Below are 23,919 nucleotides of genomic sequence, written 5' to 3'. Positions count from 1 at the left end.
ACAGGCGTCTCCCTTTACGATTGAAAATCCGATTCGAAAGGGTGGAAACAGATTTGCAAAGTACGTCCATTCTGTCATGCTCCCGCGCGGGGGAATGTATGCCGGCAATATATTCGAAGCAATTCGCCGAGAGGCGAAAAAAGAAAAGCCCGAAATCTCGAAACGAAAGTTGCCTCATTAATTGCGAATACGAATTGAAAGGATTGAAATAATTAAGATATCTTGTACAAATCCTTCGTTCCACGACGACGAGACGATCTTCGGCGGAAGTTGGATGAAAGAGATTTATAATAACTGACTGACCAGACAAAAATTGAAAATAAAAAATTTGTGGCGGATGCGCGTGTCCAGTTCTTATCCAATAATTTATTTCCATCGAACCGGTTTGCTGGTTTCGTTCCAGAATTAGCGCCATCCAAAAATAATGGTTCGTTCTATATTTGCAGAAACTGAGTCGTTTCTCCGACGAGGGACGGCCACGGGTTTTTAAAAATGGAACGCAAATGGTAGGCGTGAGAGGAAATCACATTGCGTTGAAGCCTTATTGAAACATCAACTTCCGTCCACGATTCCTTTTATATGTAGAAATCCAATCGATCTGGAGCACCACCAAGCCCAGGGTGGAACAAAAGAGCGTGCATGGAGCGCGAATGAAGTACCTCGATGCACCGTTCCATCCTTGAAATCTTATCTAGGGGAAAAGCTTGCGTACACGTATCAGCAGATGGAGCAAAAAAAAAAAAGGACGAGCCCATTTCCGGTCGCTATCGGTGCGATATGTAACGTCGTAAGAAAACGGGAGCAAGACTGGTTCCGGTCATCATAAACCGAGAGATAAGCGTGATCAGAATATTATTTGCCTTCGAGGATGAGGCCTCGAGGGAGAGGGGGCTGATCGATTTTTATGTAACATCGAATGCTTCCTGAAGTTTTCTTCGGTATTCCGAGAAGATTATCGACAAAAGAGTTTTAATATCGTGTTTTATAAATCACAGATGCGATATATAAGCGTTCGCGGAAGCGTGCTGTGCATATCTTTACACAGGATATCAATGCTCCTTTTGAAAATTAGATGGTCTCTTTGGAATCATTGGAGAGATATTGAACTGACGTTTTGGAAGATCGTAAAAAGTTAACAAGTTTCTTATTTTTGAATCATCTTAAAAAAGGGAATGAAAGTTTGAAGGAAGTTTATATTTGACGCAGTATATTCCTATATATTCGACTTTAAACGTTTCCGATCAATCTTAATATCGAGGACAGATTGGGCTATTATCGTTCTCGACCGCATTCTCGTTCCGCAAAACAGGTGTTGTTCGATCGCTCAAACAAGAAGCTGAGCACACTTGCTTCATTTAGGTCAGCATCGAACCCTCAAAATATTCTCGACGATGGTAACCGCATTATTGCAAATTTAGCAAACTTTAGAGGGCCGTTTCCATCGATTTTTCTTGGAAAATTAGTGTCAAAACGAACTTATCGCCGGTTAAGGGTGGAAAATATCCTCTTTTCACATTCGATAAACGGGAATATATTCGTTGGAGCGAGAAGCTGCTGTTTCATCTTTGAAAGGAAATGCAATAAAAAAAAACGAACCACCGTCTAAAATTGGACACTACTTAAACGGACGTTTAATTTAATTCCGTTCCTCAGAGTCGGTTAGATCGTCGGTTAGATCTTTTTATAAGAGGAACCTTTTCCGTGAACTGATCCTGAATTTCTAGTCACGACGACGGTATTGGATTTGATTGAGGTCTCACCCTTTGATGTTCGCGGATCCTTTTCTTGATTACGAGCAGGGCATGTGTCTGACTCAATCCCCGTGTGTTCTTCTCGATCAATGAGAACAATGTCCTAACGCAATAATGTCGCGACGAGGAATTGCTAGTGACTGCATCTTCCGCCGTGTAATCCGCCAAGAGATATTTAATCCCTTCTATTAACCGAGAATTATCTCAGAAATTAAGCACGCTTGTAATAAAGACAATAAAAAAAAAATTGGAAAAGCGAAGAAGAACTCTACAATCTTTGACTGTTTCGTCGCTTATTTAAATGTACATAAAATCGTATATACATATATATATCGTAATAAGAAAAAATATCTCGTACAACTCGTTTTTTTTATTTTCATAATTCATAAATATCTCGTACGAATTAAAAAACGTCGTAACGGAATTTGACTTTCTCATAGAACGTATGAGCTAAGAGTACGATAAAAATGTTAAATAATTCGAGAGGAACGGTATCGGAATATTTAACGGGATTTTTATCGTGGAATTTCAGTGGCATAGGGCGTTTTATTCCCGATACGGTCGACGTTTGATGAAACGAGCCCGATCCACGGAAATTTCCATCGCACGGAAACACCTGCGGCGAATTCGGGAGACCGTCGAACAGAACTAATGTTGCTGGGCAATTTGTAACGAGACTAGCTGCGCGTGCACTGCCAATTCAGAACGTGAGACAGCGGATCCCTGCGTCAGAGTGCAGATAAATTACTTTGTTTTAGCAGTGAAGAACCACAGCCCGGGGCTCGTAGACATCAATATCAACGACTGATGAGTTATCCCTCGTAGCTTTCTATCGATATCGAAAACCGTTCCTCCTAAAGTATCGAAATTATTTTGAAAAGAGCCAAATATTAGATAAATTGATTATAAGAAGAAATAAATTTTTTACTTCGAATTTCTTTCATCTCGTGTAAAATCGAAAGTTGTTGAATATTGAAGAAGTAAGAAGTATGAAAGGGAAGAAGTGAAAGTAAATTGTAAATTGTCAAGTTTAAAGTGTATCAATAGCGTCGTAGTTTTGTTTACTCGCAATTCGTAAGATTCTTGAACGTTCGAAACTACGAAAAGTTTTTGAATTGCATCGCGAAAAATTGCAGTGAAACTCATTTCACGTTATTCAAACAACGATGCTCGAGCACGCGGGTCACGTCTTGAAGCGATTTCAAGATCGAGTGCGCTAAAACTGTTGACCACACGAACGAAACTTTCTTTTAATCATTGTGGATGATTGACTAATGTTCTATAATTTGTTTCATCTTCGCGGTTCATCTTACATTTGAGAAAGGTAAAAATAATATAAACGAAAAGAAAGAAGCGTGAAGAAAATTTTACATATGAAGATTGAAAATCATAATCATAATCATAAATTCTTGTAATATAAGCGGTAAAAAATACAAGGATAAAATCATGATCGTGTTTCTGGTCTCGTTAATAATAAATTTTATCATTGTAACACGATGCTCCAGAACCTCAAATATATCTTGGTCGCTCGATATCCTACAACTGTGACCGAAGATTATTACCGTGCTGGATTCTTGATGACGACATTTTTCTTTTACGAACACACCGACACCAAAAAGATTTTCTTGACCCATCGTGGCCACCACAAAACGTTTAGTACGTGTCTCATTAATAACACTCGATCATAACATCTCATTCTATTTTCGAGACTTTACCATCTTTTTAAATGAATAAAAACTTTTTGGAATAATATTTTTCTTTCAGTTTAAAAAGAAATGAAATTTTTCAAATTTTAAATTTTCGTAATTTTTAATTCTGATGATCCGATAGAAAAAGAATTTGATATCGTTTGTAAACGAAAGTACATTTCATACAAATGATAATATGGGATTTTCAATTCGTAGAATACAATTAAATACAAAAATATATTTCCAAACATTTTCTTATAAGAACACATAGCATTCGATTTCCAAATTGTTTCGTAGAGTATAAGCTTAGGCACGCGCGACCGTTTAAACCAAAACAAAAGTGCCGCGCAGAACATTCAATATCCGCAAAATTTTCGAACTGTGAAGACGTGTTAAATCGTGCTCGTGAAAATTATTTTTATTCTTAATTTATTTATTTATTTATATTAATAATATTTACGAATTAAATATGCGTATAAAATATTTGAACAGTATTTAAAATTTTTTGAGTCGCGTAGTGTTCTCTTTCGGCATCCATTATTGTTAATTGCTAAGTGCGCAGTAAAACATCGGTAACGAATTAGTGTCGTATATTTTACTTTATTTTTTATAATTACGCGAATATATGTATTAAAAATGTACATTTTAAAAGTGTTTAAATTAGTTAATTGTGTTTGATTTTATTGTGTTAGAATTTTTTTCAAGACTTTTGTTTAAAGAATAACGAGAACAATGACCAGACTTCGCGACTTGATCAGTGTCGAAAGTAAAGTAAGTAAAAATGCTATAAATATCATTATAATTTAAAATAATCAACAAAATTATAGAAGAAAATCTTTTAATCTATAAATTTTGTTGATTATTTATAATGATTAGAAAAATAAGTTTCGAAACAGACGTATCATAACCTATAACAGGTTATTATAAACGTACTAATTCGTAGTCATTACGAATTAAATAATAAAATTATTTAAAATATATAAAATATGAATAAAAGTAGTGTATTCCGAAAGTCGAAATGAAATTCACATCTTATTTCATAAAAATGTTTTTGTTTTTTCAAAAGATATACGTTTTATACAGTTACGATTTATTACGTTTATATTTAGATTAAAAGTACAATATTTAAAGATAAGATAGCAACATGTAACACATTCGATAAAAATATAATTATATATCAATATTTTTTTACAATATCGAATTTTCGTAATCAAACTGAATGATATTTATCAAATTTTAAATGTAATATCTAAGAATAGAAACTTTTTTATACTAATAAAGGTTAGGAATTTATACGTTCGAAAAATTTTATTTTTTGTGTAATTATTATTATTATTTACATTAATTATACTATTTTTATTTTTTTAAGAATACAATTATGTTCAGTTCGGTTAATAATGAAAATAGAATTTTCGTAACATCGAGTTAGAGGATAATCGTAAATCAAATATCATTGTTTTACGAATATGTGTATCCGGATTATATTTGATAGGAAGGAAAAAAGAATCGGAAGAATTAATATTTATTGTGAAATTAAAATTTCATTATTAAAAAATTACTGATATCGAAAATTTTTAATGTTAGCATAAAATTTATTTCATTTGTATTTGCGAACGAAATATTTTATTTATTATTTTAAACGAAGATAGTTATTTATATGTTTTTTTCGAATTTATTTCTCAAAATTTCCAGTCAATCTATTATTCTACCTTTCGTAATTCATTATTATCCATGTTTTTTCGCGATTATGTTGGATGTAACATTTATAGCATTGTTTAGAAACCTCGTTAAAGAGTACACAACGCGGAAAATGTGCATCCAACGCGGCAAATGATTGTCGTGATGGACCAAGTTTTTTCCAATGCGAAACGAAATGTTGCGTTGCATTGCTAATGACTTTCGTCGGTTTTTTGTTAACAAACATTTTTATACCGTAAAATGGAACGATCGTTGACGATCGGGCTCAAAGAAATGAAAACGATTAAGGAATCAAATCAGAATGACTCACGCGTTAGATCGAAGAAACGAATGAAGGTTGATTGAACAAAATGAAAATTTATCGCATAAAAATTAACGATTGATATTTTCCTATTCTTCGAGAGAAAGATAAAAATTGACAAGGATCGTTTTTCTTATGAACTCGTTCAATTACCTTCCAACCAGTGATAGGTAATATAACGTAAAAAAAAAAAGTCATCTAACATAGGATCCATTATCATGGTTAAACCTTCGCGAGCTTCTGCAGCTTTCATAAAATAAAGTTGAAGCTCTTTTTTCTTGGAAAATCTATTACAAATATAAATTAAAGTAGTTTGCAACTACGAAGAAAACTTTTGTAATAACTTTATTTATACTTATTTTAGGTTTGTCATCGGTATTATAATTAAATATCATAATTAAAAATATAAAACTTCCATTCTTTCTGACAATAAATATGTTAAAACAATTCCTCTTCAGATCGCGAAAATGATATAGTACGATTGTTATGTTAATTAAAATTTTCAATCATAAAATATATAAATTAGGAAATAATATTTACAAATACTTTCCATTACGTTACAATTACGTTGTAATGATATCATAATTATCATTACAAAACTTGGACATAAATTCAATAATTGTAATCATCCACTGTATGATTTATATACAAATCACCCAATTTATTTATTTCAAAAACAATTTCATTTAAAATCAACTTCGATCTGGAATGCATCAAACCTGCATTCCGACGAATAAAGATTAAAATTACATTTGTTTCGTCCGAAATATTCCCGTTTATTTAAACGCGAGCGTGTTCTTTGATCCAGAAAAACAGAAACACAAATCGCGAAGGAATCATTTTTCAGGAGAATCTAGTCGAACTTAAATAAGTGAATAATATTTTTTCGAAAATAATCTTTCACCTAGTATAATATATAACGCACAACAATAATAATTCACTCTCGAACGAACGAATTTCGAGAAGCAGCGGCCTCCCTTAATTTACCCTTAAGTAAAACTTATCCAACTTATACGCTTCCCATTCGGATATCGTCGGATTAGGCGTGTATTAATATCTGCTTGATTAAATTGGCGAAAGGTAATCGGGTGCGAATTAGCCTTCATTAAATCGTCCGGCTTGAATCGATAACTACGTTAGAGTAGATCCGGTTTGCCTCGGTTCTCGTAAACGCGGCCCAACAATGAACACGTTCACGGTGATTATCAAAGTGATTAGGTGGCGTGGACGGGTGGGGGTGTGGCTGGTTCACGATTCTTCAACGAGGTCACGCTTTTCGAGTGCAGTTATTGAAATTATCCGTGCCGGTGCAATTTTCTGCAGTGCGGCGAAACGACGTGCTATAAACCGTCCCTCCTTCCCCTCCCTCCCCCTTTTCTCATTCTCCACTACCATCACCACCACCACCACCATCCTCTTTCTATTCACCCTGGTGGTTCCTACGCGTTAAAAGCCGCGATGCTCCACTCTTCGCGAACGGGTAATGTTTATTTAATACTCGGCGGCTTCTCACATTTCAGTCGCGAGAATCTCGTGAAGGATCGAAGACTTATTCTGTTAATGGCGCAAACAGAGACGGGTTGAAATGAATCGGAAATCAAAGGGGGAAAGGTTCCAACGTTTTCGTGTCGCGGTTTTCGCGTCTATGAAATTTAAACGTCCCCCTCCCCCAAGATCGAATCGCTTAATTAAATGGAGATCGTTCGAAAATCTCGGTTTTAATCGGGGCGGATGGAAAAATGAAAAAGAAGGGACGAAATCGAAGAGAGATTCTTTTTTCTTTTTCTTTTTGCGAGAAAAAAATGTAGTTCATTTTGCTTGTAATTATCGATTTTACGTGTTAAATTTCTATTATATTCCAACTTATCGGGGAAATTTGATCTTATTAGTCGGAGAGCTCATTTAAATAGATCATTATCCTGCGAAATCGTTACGGATAGAATTGTGTTTTCGCGATAGTTTCTCGCATTCGCAAAAATTACGTATATCGAAGATCGTGTTCGATATACGTATTCTTTTTTTAATTAAATATCGTAACAATATAAGGTATCGTAAAAGGAAAAAATGACGGCAGGCTGGATAATAATTTCTCGAGACTCCCTTTCTTTTTTAATGAATACGCGTTTGGTTGTCATTAAGCATGGTCGATTGCAACATGAAACTCTATATATGTATAAAAAAAAAAAATAACCTTTTAAGTGCTCGTGAAATGACGGTTCATTGCCTTTCTCGCGGGAAATGAGGAGGATCTCGTTTATTATCGAATTCCCTTTATAATAGTCGTATGCGTTTTATGTTTAATCAATTTCTCTCTTCTAGTATCCTTTCTTCGCAATTTCCTTCTAATACACTTTCCTAACCTAATTTCTTTTTATCCCTCATTTTATCTCGTATGATTTTCTAAAAATTTCAATCTTTCATAAATTCCATTTTCTAACGCGATTCTTAAAACAACATCAATAGATTCGAATTAAATTCGTTAGAATTTATGGTCAACTTGCCTCCAAGTTTTCCAATGAATAACATTTCTTCAGAGAAGTTTTTCTTAATCCGGGTGCTTGCGTTCCAAATAAATTCACCGTAATAAACGTAGATAACTTGGATGTTATTTTCATAAATAACAGGCTATCTGCGTTCTTTGTCGAAAAATTATATGTATAGAATATTTCCGAACTACGATATAGAAGCCGAAAGGGGATCGATATACGTGCATATACAGAAAATTATGTAAAAATATGAAATAATAAAATGTAGTATTTATATTTCATCCATTCAACGAATACCTTTATTTTATTTATAAATAAGTCCAAACGAATTTGCAAAATTTACTTCGATTTATCTCCCCGATTTTCGATTATCTTTTCGTAATAAATTTATCTTTGAGATCGTACCATCCGGTTCGGAAATACATTATAAATTCCCGTTATAGGATACACCGTATACACAAGTTAAAAGCAAGGAAAAGGGATCAAGATCTTGGAAAATTGTGTTGCCCGCGCCGAAGAATAAACTGAATATGTAATGAAGCTAAAGCGTATATTTAACGGCGAGTATCTCGGCGTACGATCAAATTAGTCGAACAGATAATCCTTCGATTACTCGAAATTCTGAACACGTTTTATCGTGTGTACACGAAACGTAATTTCTTAATGCGATTACACGTGATTACTCGAAATACCATGAATTTCACTTACCCTTCACGAAACCTCCTTCAACTGTTTCATCTTTCACGAGGTACTTAAACCAGCCAAATATTCGTGCTATATTCGCGATACAAACCAACCGATATTTCGTTCACACGTATAGAATTTTTCCTCCCATGAATCCAAAATGTAGAGAATTCTCTTCCATTTTGTTCGTTCGCGAGTCTTCGCGTATCGTTGATCGACGTTGCAATGCAAATGAGGAGAAAGAACAAAGGTATTTAACTCCACGAGAATTGCAGCTAATTGTTAATTAATCTGTTAGAGAGATGAATCTGGAAAATATATAAACCGTTTGGAGAATTGGAAGCCGTGTTGAAGAAACGCGACGGAGTTAAAGATAGCGTGAACGAAAAATTCTAATTTATATGAATATCCAAGGTGTACGTGTAAAAAAAATATGATGGAAATAGAGAGGGAAAACAAAGTAAAATTGAAACGAAGGTATTCCCGATATCGATGCTTTAATAAATAAATTCACGGTAGTTTTTTTCTTCTTTCTTTATTATTTTCTAAATGTAAGAAGAAAAAATACGCAACGAAATCTATTTACGAAAAATAACGCGCACGTCGATGGGTAAAAAAGGGGGTTGCAAGTTTGTGTTGCAACAATTACGATCGAATTCCAGTGTGGTGGAATTTCCACAACGATTGGACGCCACTTTGTTTCTCGATTAGAATCGTAAAACAGCCGCGGCCTCGTTCCGCGTGTTACACGTGTCGCATGGAACGATTCGTGGAAAAGATCGCGTATCTTAAACCATTTAATTACGGATACGCTCCACTTATCTCACGCACGGTCAGTTGTTCGTTATTGCTGGAAAGGTACGAATTGCGATTGTACATCAAGCTTCGAAGCGCATTTATTGTTCCAACTTTACGATTCTTCGTACGATCCTTGTTTCTCGTGTTTCTTTCAGAGATATTTTTTCCTTTTTTTGATTCATCTGTTTCCAAGATTCAATTCAATGCATCGTCGATTCAAATATCGATGTTTTTCTTCTTGAGAGATAAATTTCATAACCGCTTGCCAATACTCGTCGAAGATATTTTAACTTCAAGGAAATTGAGGATAACTCAGAATCTTATATATACAAAAAAAATTCCATAATTCCATTAATAATTTCATTAATAATAATAATTTTCCACAGATTTCTGCAACGTGATTCGAAAACCACCTTAAAAAGCCTGAAAACCGTCGAATGAAATAACGAATCACGTTCAACAAGTGACTGGTATCAGCCAGTCGACGCGTTGGCCTTGAATTTGCCCTTGATAACCGGTTATTAAGGCCATAAAACTTCGGGACCTCATCAGATGTCAGGTTCGTGACTGGAATGATCCTGGTCGAGCCGGGTGCTGCCAGTTTAGTCGCTAATTCAGCCCTCGACTATCTCACGCTCTATCGTTTCGAGCATGCGGGGCAATCTGGCGTGTTGCGTACGTGTGCCGTTATGAAAATGCGTGGTTCACCGATCCCGGTTCGTGAATATATAATACAAGCTTGCACGTGCGACTTGGGCCTGAACCTTGCAACCCTGAACGAGGCGAAGTGTAAAATAGATCGAGTTTACAGGACGTTAATCGAATCACCGCACTCGTTCCCTCTCTAAATCTCGCCTCCCGTATCGTCGATACGTACATTGGGGTGGGAGGAGGGGTAGGTAGAAACGTTTCATCTCCTAGTAGAATTATTCCTCTGTAGAATTATTCCTTCGTGAGCAACAATTTCGCGAGTCTCTGCTGCTGAAATTCATTCGCCAAGGAGAGCAACCTCCTCTCTTCGGTTGAGAAATTTATTCGCAATTGTTTGCCAAGATATTACGCGTCGTTTGACTAACCCTGCCACGTTTACTCGCCGTTTCATTCATTTAACGTTTCGTAACCTTGTTTTGTCGCGTAATTAAATTCTACTGATATTCGAAGAGAAAGAAAGAGAGAGAGATTGTGTTGCTTTGATTAATCGTTTCTTTGTGATCTATATAAAATCTTGCTTGCTCGATTCTACGTTACGAGAAGACGTAACTTTCATTGATCCGTCGATCTTATATATATATAGGCGATAAGGAGGGATGAAGAAGGTTTGTTCTTTTATACTTTTGTATCTTTTCCTCTTAAATGTAACACTTTTGTCGATATTAATTGATAACTTCTTAATGAGAGTTGATATTTCATTCATACAATAAATCTCTCATTTACTTTATATCATTCGAGATATTATATCTTCTTCTTCTTCTTCTTCTACGAATTCACGCGTTGATCCGAATAAACGCGTGCAAAATTAAAGCCTGCACGCCTATTCTGGCCACAGTGGCACGAATCAAAGCAAAGCTCGTTTCAATAATTAATAACGCTTTGTTTCCTATAACTGCGTTGCCTAGGCTTCCGTGGCTGGCATTAGATCCATGGAGGAAGGAGAGAGGGTTATAATTCATATAGAACGGGAACTGCGTATTTCCACGATGAACCTTTGTGGCGTGGCGCCGCTTTGTGAGATCGTGACGTAACTGTGTTCAGTTATCATTGTTATTACGCTTCCAGAAAACAAATCCTACATGCTTCCCAGTATTCTCTTTATTCGTTCGTCTCACTTGGAAAATTCATTGGCAGAAGTAATTAGGGGTAATTACTAAGATTTGTCTATCTTCATCTGTCTTCTTCGATATTATAGAATATTATCGAAAATTTACGGATACTTTTTATGAAAATTCAATATTCCAATACGATAATATATTCTCAACGAAAGAGTGATTTCTAGATTCTATCTTGAAAGAAAGAGATCGCGATATTTGCTTTTGCCTTTCATCAAAGGATTATTAATAAAACAAACGGTGGATATTAACGACACGTTCTTTCGCGTCGATCTTTGGAAAGTAGTCTAACTAAAAGGGAACGATTAAGGAAATATGAATTTCGAAGCAGCAGGCCCTCTTTCGGCAATAATTCACTTGGGCGGATCGCTTATTCACGGTGAATTTCATCTTCGCCTGTGGTGGACGGCACAAGTCGATCATTTCGAAACCTCGAGCAACGTTCGAATGATTGAGTTTCATCACAATGGGTGGAAGCAAAGCCTCGTAATAGTACAAATGGATGGTATCGAAAAGGCGTCGACTTTGAGCTTTTAATCCGTGAAGCATACTACTACTGGCTTTGATAGCAATCGAGCTTGCTCCATTTCTCTGCCTTTAAAACAGAGATTGATATCGATGAAAGGAATTGATCGAATGAAATTATTTAACCTTTTTTTTAATCCACTTTGTAAAAATAAAAATTGCAAAAATATTCGATCTTGTATTAGAGTATCTTTCTAATATATTGATTAGGTAATTCGTGAGGGTGTAAGCTTTTTTCTTTCCTTTTTTTTTTCTTTTTAGTAATTTATTTCGTTATCAATACCAATATAAATTGAAAGAAATTCAAGTGTGCTAATATTTCACCCAATTTTAACGATGTGCTGTATTTACATATCATTTCGAAACGTGAAATCATATCAATGATATAATATCTAGGCAAGTGTTACAACGATAATATGTTGCATTCATAAAAATGTCACGTTTTTTGTTTCGTTTGATTTAACAATTTTTCGATTAATCCGATAAATATGATTTAAACATTAGGAGTCATCGAATAAATGTGTATTCGCGATATCCATACTAATATTTTATCCTTACTCGTCGTACATTCTATCGATTTACTTTTTCTCCTTATCAAGCGTCACCATACATTTATTCCGGTCGATAGCAATTAATTTTGTTTAAATTTATTTCCCATCCTTCTCTCCGATATTCATTAATCGTTAAGTTTATTCGATTGATTAAATTTAACAATAATTCTTCGTATAAACAATAATGAAGTACTTGTCATTGATGAAAAATAATTTATAATTTATTGGGTTATTTCTTTCTTTGCATGCCACGCTTGGTGAGGTGAGGACTCGTTAGAAAGCTCGACAACTTTTGCAATTTATGCTATTCTCGCTATTCAGATTTTTGAATTCTTTTTTCTCTAAATTTTGGAAAGAGAAAATTTGAAGATTTGTTAATTTTTCTAGAAGAATACGTATCTTCGTTTCTATTCCTTTGTACGAATTCCCTATTAATTCTCATTGTTGAAAGTATTAATATAATTAGATTCGAGATCAAATATCCGTGAGTAATATTAATACAATGATAAAATTATTTTTTGATCTTGAAACTGAGGCCAAGCATGGTGATAATAATAATTTCTTTTTTTTATTTATTAAACGAGTAAATACAATCCAGTTATTCGATATTATTTTCATCGGAGAAACTTGGTTGGAAAATATTTCATCAAGAAAATAATATTTCGAGAGTAATGGGAAAAAATTTTTTTTCGTCTTATATCTTAAGAGGATATTCCTTTGGGGATATCTTCTTATTAGAGTTCTCCGAACACGGAAGAATATTCACATTCGAGGAAACGATTCTATCATTCGAGAAAGGTTGTTTAAAGCGGAATCCTAACAGTGGCGGAACTTAGTTTTAAGGAATAATGAATTAAAAGTAAAATGTGCACCGCAAAACAGACACGCCAAGAGGAGCTCCAACGATAAAAGGAACAGAACACCGAAAAGAGGATTCTATAAATAAGTTATTTAAGATCAAGGCATGAAAAAAATATAATTTAGAAAATCCCAATGAAGAAGACTGTAATAAAAATAACAAGACATACAAGGAAGAGTAAAACTTACAAATCCAATATCAAGATATTAAAATTTCTCGAAATATATCGTATGATCTTAAAATCTATAAATCTATAAACAAGAAAAGTACACGAAAAATTTGATTTTCCATAAACATCCGTAGAACAGAGATGAATCTACGAATCATTTTTTACGAAAATTCGATAGAATTTCACCGTGAAGTGAACACGCGTTATTCGAACGAAACATTGAGGGGGAATATCGTGTAACGTGTTAATATTTACCACGAATAGCCCGATCACGTTGATTCTTCATTCTCGTGCGCGAATACAACTCACCCCAATAAATCGTTTGTATCGGTGGCTGTTTGCTCTCGGCCCGTTTCCCGTCCCCGTCAGACGAACTTGGTCCCTTTAAAAGCTCGAGCATGAACAGGCCGACGAAATAAGCGAACTCGACGATCGCAATCAGGCTGAAACCGACGAAGATGCCGCAAATACCGCTCGCGTCACCTGTAAAACGTCGATCGAACGATTAACTTACTTTCTCGCCCGCGGGAATCGAATTAGAATACATTTAAATAAGGAGATGGGGGATGGAGAATATATAAAAAAGAAGAGAGAGAGAGAAAGAAAAATTCTGGATAATGTTACAAAATTTTCAACCCTCTTCATAATTCGACTGGCCCCGATCACAGGTATTATTAAACTTTGTAAAAGTTGGCGGCGCAATTTTATAAATTTAACTCGACAAATTTTATTTGTTTCAGGAGGCATTGAATATATCTCGAGGAATTTTATTTCTTTTACATCGTTATCCCGCATAAATAATAGCAAACACGATATTAATTCCAATCACGCCATACGATTGTACGCCTAAGAAAGAATTTTCACATCGTAGAAATGATGTTTGCATTTCCACGGGGATGTCGTTTCTCCATTATCCAACGAGGAAAAGGAGTGGATTTTCGCTAACGAAAAATGTGTGTCCTTTATCCCGAGTGCATTACATTACGTTGTATCACGAGAGTGTGTACATAGCGCGATGGATCAAGCAGGGATTGTTCCTTCCCGTTCTTTTATTTTCCTCCCCTGCAGCCGGTCAACAGATTACACCTCGGTAAGAAACTTCTCGCGCGCCAAACCCTTCGTTACACGATGAAATCGTCTGTATTTTATGATCTTTACTCTCCCTCTTTCTCTGTCCAACTTTGTCCAAAATGTTTATCGTCGCAAACACGAAATCTTTTCTTATCCCTTGTTTACCCCTAGGCTCGAGCGTTTATCGTGTTCCAGCACCTTGAGCTAAGAATTTCAATGTAAATTTGATAAATAAAATTTCTCACCCTTTCCTTTCTCGAACAACAACATGTATAGATTTTTGTTGGGCGAAACGAGAAAACGATGATTTTATTTGGAGGATTTTTAAATTATTCGGTATTTTCGATGTTAAAGAAATAAAAGAGGAGAAAGAGAAAAGGGAGAATTTATGAACAAAGAGCGATATTATTTTCGTGTATTACGAAATGATAAAATATTCTTACCCATGAGTTCGTACCAACGATAAATCACATCTTGCCTCAATCTGATCGTGCCGTACTTTCTGAAGTATATCGTTAGCACCGATTGGTTCTTGATGTCCACGTTATCTCTTCGAACATATCAATACAATTCGTTTGTAAAAGTGGACGTAACGGTAAAAAGTGAATATATAAACACTCACAATAATTCAGCGACGTGTTGATTCGATTCCAAATCGGCTATAGATATCTTGGCATTGTAATTTACAGCGTTGCATTCGGGATAGCATTTACCGCAACTCAGAATATCCTTCACATCTTCGATGTTGTACAGATTCTCGTGTGGTATGACGGAGAACCATTTAGCTATAATTTGAAGATATCATGAAGATATTGCAATCAGAAAATTTGTGCATTATTTTTGTAATAATTATATATAGCTTTTGTATTATAATTATAAAGACACATAATTGGATCGAGCAATTCAATGCTGTTTCTTGATCTCGATAACGCGAAAGAATTTCGACAGGGCTTACATTTATGCTTCGACAAACAAGGCACGTCCTGCAAGTTGCACACCCTTCTCGATTCTGGAAAACAACAAGAAGGGAAACTATATTTGCAACGCATGCAAGGCATTATACGCGATCGAGCAATTCGATTTTTCATGGTAAAAGCGTGGAAAAATAGGAAATGTTGGAACGAAGGGCGGCGAATATTTTAAAGTTACCCGGTCAGCTTCGTCGCTGAATTATTCAAGAAACACGATTACGAGATACGAAAATAACGGTAGGGCCGAGATGAAGATTAATAAAATTGCAATGCGACAATGCTTAATGAAATTGTTCTCTACGAGGATATATTCCAGTCACGGAACACGCGATATTAAAACGATTTTGAAATCCGTTATTCGACGTTTTCGGGTAAATTATTCGAGAAATGTCGTTTAAAATGAGTGTGACTCGATGAAACAGTTTAAAGTGAAGATAAGTTTCTGAATGGAACGATATTAAAAGTAATTCAACTTTGGAGGTGCACTCTCCAGCTTGTAAAATTGTAGCAACTTTGAAACCTTGTTAACAGGAAAGGTAAAAAACAAATGGGGAGAAGGCATTAAATTCGTAGTTCTCTGATTTTTTCGTTACTCGATTGATGACAATGAATAGTTTAAAAATATTCAAGAGGAAGGCCGAATTAAGAACGAATTTTTTGATTTTTATCTCCGTCTCATAATAATTTTTAAGAGATGCAGCAGATAGTCACAAGTCCTTATCATACACGAGTAAAATCTTTTTGAAGGAACGAAATTTTTATTACTTTTTCGTGTATACAATAATCTGAATACATCTGCACTTTAAAATTTGTTTAACAATTTGAAGAAGTAAAGATAATACTTCAGAGAAGAGATAAATATTCCACTAATTTAAAAAAAACTGCTCCATATATAATAATTCGTTACATTACACATATTAAATTAATATTTCAAAATTTCTTATGAAAAGGAATTACGATAACACGATTTATTGGTTGAAATTTTCCAGTAGATGAATTTCCTTGTTAAATAGCGAATACGAAGATTTTTTCGCGGGTATTCACGGAGATAAAGAACGAAAATAAACGATTTCGAGATTCCAGGCCTGGATTCGCCGCCCCTTCCTCCCTTATTTCCGCGTTTCGCGCGATCCGCTTTAAGCTTTAAGCTCCGTTGAAGTCAAAAGCACGGCGCACCACGACAGATGAGTCGAATCTCGTAGCGTCTAATCTCGGGAGAAGAAGAGACAGGAAGTCGTTAATGTCTGGCAAAAGCGGTTCATTTCGACGCGGGGGTGAAAGTGAAAATAGAAGATGGAAGGATCTTTTGAACATTTTCTTGCGGTATTATCTTCGCTTTTAAAACATTACGCGTTTAAATAATGGAAAGCCGCGTTTGTTTTTTCTATCCAGATTAAGGAATTAAAATTTTGAAATAGTTAAATTCGAGAGAAAGTTTCGTGCGAAACATAATAATTATTTCTTGCGTGGAAAAAATGGTGAGATGTATACGGAAAGGTGAATGAAAGAGCAAACAAATACCTTGGTTGTGTTTGATTTTTGTGGAAAGAGCAGGAGAAATAGTACAGAATAAAGATGAGAAGATTATCGTTTAATTGGAGAGATGTGAAGGAGTGTGAAAGTGAAGTTTAAATAAGGTAACAAGTGGGGAGATTAAGATTAAAAACGAGCTTCGTTTCGAATTTAACTTTAAAAGTTAAATTAAATAAAATAAAAAGTAGAAAAAGGTAAATAATGGTTGGAAAGAGTAAATGTGTACAGTGAAGCAAATATGAAACGAAAAGGTATAGAAATTACGCAAATTAATCTTCGTTCTGACTAAAATGACCAAGATAAAGTACTTTTTAACTTTGATAGAACGACGATGAATCACTGATGATTCTTACTTCGATTAGGCAAGAAGAAAGGTACGCATCTACAAATGTTCCATATGTCCTCTATCTTGCAGTCGACGATGCAGTCGCTGTAAGTGTAAAACATGTGAAAGGAAGTCATTTCATCCTGGAACACGCAGTCTCGTTTCTCAAGAGGATATGGTATAATGTTCCTTATACTGTAGAACACGATTGCCTCTAATTCCACACTCCGGTGTTTCCTTGGCGAGACCAGAAAGTCGATTACTCCTCCGCTGGTCATGTCCGGATAATCGTGGGGATTGAAGATCGTCACCTGGCCTCGAAAAATCATCAAATTTATCTAATTTTTAAAAAAGGGAGGGGAAGAAAACCAATGAAGACGAACAAAATCTGTATTCTTCATCGCACGAACAATATTTCAATATTCATGAATAACTCACGGTTTCGTGAATTCGGACGCGTGAAATATTCATGTGATATATTTTACGGCTAGTAGACGAATCGTTGCTCGCGAGAAAAAAGACTGCAATTTGCATAATGCACCGACCCTTGACTGCCACGCGAGATAATCGTCACGAGTGACCCATATTTTCATCAGTTTCGTTAGAACCGACCTAAAATTTCTCTAAAATTATTTCGAAAAACCGATGAAACCCGATCGAATTTTATTTACGATATCAATTATAGATAGTTTATACTACGAATTGAATGATCCATTAGCTCTCCTGATAGTTGAGATAATATTTTAATTTTTGGACTCATCATCGATCGAAGTCGGATCCGTTCTCAATTTTTCTCGAAACACTCTTGTATTGCGACGATTGATTTATAGAACTTTAATCGATGAATGGAACGAATGCAAAGAAGCATCCTCCCTCGGTTAAGCGTTAGAAAAATATCTTAAAGATGTGGATGGACGCAAACTGTAATCGGAATTGAAAATTCCGCGGCAGCCTGATGAAAAATTACCTTCCACTCGGCACTGGGGAAAATAGGGTAGAAGTAATCGTCCAGAGATGATTCCAACAGCACCGACAGCCCACCGCTCTCGGTCAAATTTTCAACCTTGATCGGCTCCAGTCGATGATCCGTCCCGTTCTCACGACTCGTGCTACAGTAAAACGTGCCATAGTAAAAAAAAAATAGAAAATTTCGTTGAATTGCTCGCGAATAATATTTCCCCTTTCACATAATGAATGAAAAATAGATAAATAAATGAGTGAATAGGTTTAGTTGAACTCACAAATGCGTATCGTCCCCTTTGGTGGCATAATTGAACGTGCAACAGAAACCGTCCTGCGTCTTGCGGAATGCGAACAGCTCGGAACAGTTTCGTTCCTCGTCGTGGAACCGACACTTTGACAGCATGGAGGAACACTGTGGCGTTAACTGAAACGTTTGTGGAGGGGAATTATAGCGGAACAGGAATTGTGTTAAAGTTATGTTAGTCGTGCGTGTAATTGGGCTCACTCGTTTCATCAGTTCGGTGATGCTGTAGGAGCCGTTGTAGAAGATCGTGAGAAGTTGGTCGATTTGATAGGTACTTTGCATCATGAACTCGGAGTCGTAGAGATCGCCCAGCTGGAAGATCGCCCCTAAGATCTCGTCGAGCGATAGATCGGTGATATTGGCCGCGGAACTTGAATCAATTTTTAATTTTAATCACGACCAAGAGAGAGAGAGAATTGGAAGTGTTATTTGTACGAGGCTTTGGAAAGGGTGGATGCAATTTTCGAAATTGGATGGGAAATTTTCACGGATATGGCGGTCAGTTTTTGGACGTGAAAGATTGAGCAAACGATGAAACACGATAAAATGTATATAGATGGGGAAGGATGGTTCGATGCTCCCTGAAAAACTGTTAAGATTAAATTAAAAATTCTATTTCCCCGTGTTTGAAAAATTAACAAGAAAGGAAATATTCGTGGAAATTTAGTATCAAATTCGATTTGGATAAAATTTCACGGATCGAGTTAAATATTTATCTTCTCTGTTATGTAACGTGTAAAATTTACCAAACAATCTCGATATTGTTTCAATATTGATAGACTAGTAATCGATCCTTATCCCACACTCTTTATCTTCCGTTACATCGAACAGTTACAGAGTTGCATATTAATGAGAACTTTTTTCAAGATGGATTTAAAATAACCCTCGCTAACTGAATATTAATGACCGCTTTTTGCAAATTCGAAGCTAATTAGGGACGCTTTTTTGCGCAACTCCTCTCCTTTTAATCGACAAAGGAGGAAATAGCAGCTGGCCGTTACATCATTTCTCGATGATACGAAATTTGTGCACGTTCGAATAAAGGGTTTATCTTTTTTCATCCCTTTCGTTCATCCTGATCATTCCTCTTCGAAGTTGGCAAGAATCTTTCCACCTATTCGAGGAACGAATGAAGTTGCAAATTCATAAGTTTAAACTTGATTTGGCCGCTATAGACTCGCAATAAGTTTTTCTCATAATACGCGATCAAACTCGTACGCGAATTTTCCGCATTTTCCGCGGATATGGACGAAATAGAATTTTCGGGAATGCGGGAAAATGGCGAGAGTGAGATTCGTTTATGAACGAATTCTCCAATTCCAAACGTAACTTGGAGAACCGCAATTGAAATTATCCCGTGTTCGATTAACTTAACCAAGCTGGGTCACGAGATTGTTTAGCTCGAAAAAAAAAAAAAAAGGAATCATTCGATCATACTTACATTTCGTTCGCTAATTTCGTGGCCGATTGACGACTTATTCGGTTCACGCTGCAAATCGCTATACCTGGAAAAATATTTTTATATATTCATAACTTGGATTATAAATTATCGAAAGTTGGCACAAATAAATAATTTACATTCCCGTGTATCAGAACAATAGGAATCGAAATAAATCAAATTAAAAAATTCCAAATATTTTTGAATTTCATAAAATTGTGCATAAACGTAGATATCATAAAAAAAAAGGAAAAAATAGGAGGCGAATTCTTGAAATAACTGGTTCCAACGACTGGAGTGTAAAAAAAAACACACACACACGATGCAATAATGCAAATCGAGTGGAAAAAAAGAATTGCAAACGAAGTGTTGCGTTTACGCGGCGTAAACCGTTAATGGATAAAAAATAAAAGGAGGAAGGTGGTGTGTTACGGTTGAAATAAAGCTTTCAAACAATTTCAACAATCAGTAACTTTGGAAAGCTTTCAACCATTTTTGACTGCCCAGAGGGATTCTCGGCCAATTTCAGGGCGCAAACGATCTTTCGTTTCTCCGCCGCGTCTAACGTCGATCCGCGACACGTTATTCTTTCGAGGCGGGCCACAAAAGCGCGTTTAATTTACCCGGGAAATTGAGCTCGTGCGTCGGGAAGTATTCGGTTTCGACGCTGGTGAACAACGGATTCTCCATAAATTCCAGATAACTGTTGTAAACCATGTAAACCATCGCGGGTACCGTGACCGCGTACATCAGGAACCACAGAGTTCTGAAAAATATCGTTTCTAAAAATGTGTATATAAATATATATATATATATATATGTATTTCGATGGTGCAAGAAACTTTCTTCCTCCCCGTGGAATCGCGCGCGAATTTCAGTAAACAAGCGCCGTGGTACACACGGTACACACGGTAAATTCTAAATATTTACACCTGGAATAAGCTCTCTCGTCGACACGAGACGACGTTATACGCTGTCTCGCCTGATTTTGACATCTTGATTTTCTCAGTATTATTCGCGGCGAAAAATGTTTCCATGCGAAAGTGTGTTACGTTAGCGAGTGTAAAACAGTGGCAAGGAGTTGCACTTTGTTCTTTTAGATGGAATTATATGTATTTCTTCCTTTTTTGATATCTATCCATCGATCGTTTTATAGTATCGTAAAAACGTTAATGTATGAAATTACCTGTCGAACCACGTTGTTTTAGACTCCACGAAGTATCTGAATCCTGCCAGTTTCGTGTATTTGCAATATAACTTGGAGTATTTTATTAGAGTCTGTACAAAATGCGATCTGGTCATCGCGATCTGCTCGGATAACGCCCAAGCTTGTTTGATACTTTTCTTTCTTTTCACCCGTGACGGTTTGTCTTTGTAATAGTGTTGCATCGATGTAAAAAGAGAAAAAAAGTATGAAATCTGAGAATTGGTCTGTGTAATAAATAAGTTACACTATATGCGAATATATTCGTTGTTTTATCGATTTTGGCTCGAAAAAAATCGAGTAGATTGCAAGTCCAAACCACTTCGACTCGAAGACACGAACGATGGATGCAAAAATATTTTAGACTAGATCCTGGAAAAATTCGTTTATCGCAAATAACAATTGTAACGAAAGATGGAAGGTCGAAATTACGAATTGGAGAAAGTAACAGAATGACTCGAAAGCCCGTTCCTCGTTCCACGATAATAACGATGATTAAAAAGGGTCGCGTCACGGAAAAAAATAAAACGATGGAAGAACGAGATAAAACGATGAGAGGGGGAGAAAATCCGTGGAAAAAAGTTCCGTGGAATCCTGCAAGTTGCGGCCTGATCGCGTTATATTTCCGCCACGCTATCTGCTTTTCGGTATTTGCATGGCTGTTCGCAAACGTTTATATTCACCCTCGTAAAACCCTCGCCCCATTCTTTTTCTCCGTCACGCGTATCATTCTTGCGATACACGAGCAAAGTCGCGCTATCTGTGGCATCGTTTAACCACCGATGGCCATCGCTTGTTTCACGCACGTCCACGTTGAAATCCTTTCCCGAGATCGTGCAATTTATTCCATCTTTCTCGTTCCAAATACGTTTCCGAGTGAGAATTATGAAACAGGTATACGAGAAACAAAAGTGTGATATTTCGTTCGACTGTCGTTGATGTAAAATCGAAAATTTATCTCGTCTTTTAACTTTATACGGTATAATTATCCGCTCTATCTCCTCTTTATCTACTCTTTTATTTATTTATTTTAATTGTGAAATATTTACAAATGTGCCGTTCGCTTCGTTCGATCGTTTGATTAGAGAATACGACACGAAACTGATCGATGAACGATCAATTGAATAAAAAAGAGGGGAGAGAAAAGAGGAGGGATAGAGAGAGAGAGAGAAAGAGAGAAGTTTCGTCCAAGTTCTCGAGTCACCGATTCCGGAAATGTCTCTTCTATTAACGTCCTTACCTTTCACGAGAAAGTTGGCGCGCGCTTGGAAATCGAGACGACAGATTTTCTGGTATCCATCCCTTACCAAATGACCCGTAACAGGGGGCTGTGTACACATCGTCATCAATTCAGAACCGCGGTCATCGGTGACAATCGAATCGCGATATCGGTGGAATTAAATAGAATCCGTACGATGATTGATCGATTAAGTTGAAGGGGGAGGGATGAAATATTAATCAAAATTTCGATCCCATTCGAGTGTTATTCGAATTGATAATCGTGATTTCGAAGAAGCGTTGGTTCTGAAAAATGAGAATTATTAAATATCGTTTGAAAGTTTTTTTCTCGTAGTCATTAGTTTCAGTAGTTAAAAAAAGGAAAAATTATCATAATATAAAATGATACGTTAACGAGATGGAAGGTTACGAATAAGAAAGTTGGTACGATTTTTTTTTACGAATAAATTGTTCCGAAATCCCAATAAACTTTCAAAAAAATATATTTTTTTTCGGGACAGCTCTTCTGTAAATCCGAAATAATTGAACTATAATTCATCATTATAATTATTTCGATTAAATTTACGTACAATATTTTAAATAAATGGCGTGCAGTTGAAGTTTTATTTTCGAAAAAAATATTATATTTCGATCAAATTGGGGCAAAAAAAAAAAAAAAATTCGTTCAAACAGAAATATCAGAAATTCGTTCGGATGGGTGAAGCGAAATTGCAAATTTCGAAATCGTTGCATCCTCTTTGGAAACGGAGTATCGGGGAGTCGCGATTACGAATTGAATATTAATGAACACTTTATGGATTCCGATCGAGTAATAGTAAAGTCGAATTAAATATTAATGAGGTTCCCTTTGGAGGAAGAATTAATTATAACATTCCTATGAAATCTGGACGAGTCACGCGTATTACGAATTTAAATCATTTCGACTTTCCAAGATGATTTTCCACTTTTCTGGCCGCGCTTTTATCTCAAAGATTCGCTCAAGTAAATGAAATTAATCGAGCGGATTACATTTATTGGTAAAAGATCACTTTAAATATTTATCGTCTTGTTAGAAATGATACGCACGGCTCCCTCTTTCTAAATATTTTTACTCCACGAGACAAATCATTCGAATTCTCCATTCTCCATTCTCCAAACATTCTAAACTGATCCCTCTTCATCCTCAATCATTTATCGTCATCATATATTCCCGATCATATTTTCATGTTTATATACAATCCGAGACAAAGTACACACCACCACAAATAAAAAAAGAATTTTCAGAGATATTTCGAAAGATTCTGATTCGCATAACTTTCGCAAACAAAATGCGACTCGTTCGTTATGTCGTCGCATCGTGCAACGTTCCATTAAATCACGAATGCGCGAAACGATGCATCGTCGTCGCGAATCCCGCATTTTCCGGAACATTATGGCATTCTTTTCGCTCCTCCACCGTGATTTGATTTGCGACCCTCCAGCCCTGAAATCGTACATCTCCACGCCGCGTATAATTTGATCGCGATAATTTCTCCTCCTCGGCGAAAACTGTGATC

The 23,919-nt window shown here is 36.0% G+C and overlaps 1 protein-coding gene across 1 annotated transcript; it reads right to left on the bottom strand.

The window, feature by feature from the left end:
- Positions 1-1,724: 1,724 nt before the first annotated feature.
- Positions 1,725-21,330, bottom strand: LOC114576927 (sodium channel protein Nach-like). Its single transcript, XM_062085842.1, has 10 exons — positions 21,128-21,330; positions 20,565-20,707; positions 19,945-20,008; positions 18,478-18,873; positions 18,204-18,345; positions 17,265-17,547; positions 15,030-15,192; positions 14,851-14,957; positions 13,646-13,819; positions 1,725-1,936 (listed from the first exon to the last, which is right to left on the bottom strand). The coding sequence occupies exons 1-10, from the start codon at positions 21,328-21,330 to the stop codon at positions 1,725-1,727; spliced, it is 1,887 nt and encodes a 628-aa protein (XP_061941826.1).
- Positions 21,331-23,919: the final 2,589 nt, after the last annotated feature.

Source organism: Apis cerana, linkage group LG1 (assembly GCF_029169275.1).
Source record: "Apis cerana isolate GH-2021 linkage group LG1, AcerK_1.0, whole genome shotgun sequence".
NCBI lineage: Eukaryota > Metazoa > Arthropoda > Insecta > Hymenoptera > Apidae > Apis > Apis cerana.
The sequence above is the reverse complement of the archived record's forward strand: the minus strand, read 5'-3'. Positions and strand labels throughout refer to the sequence as shown.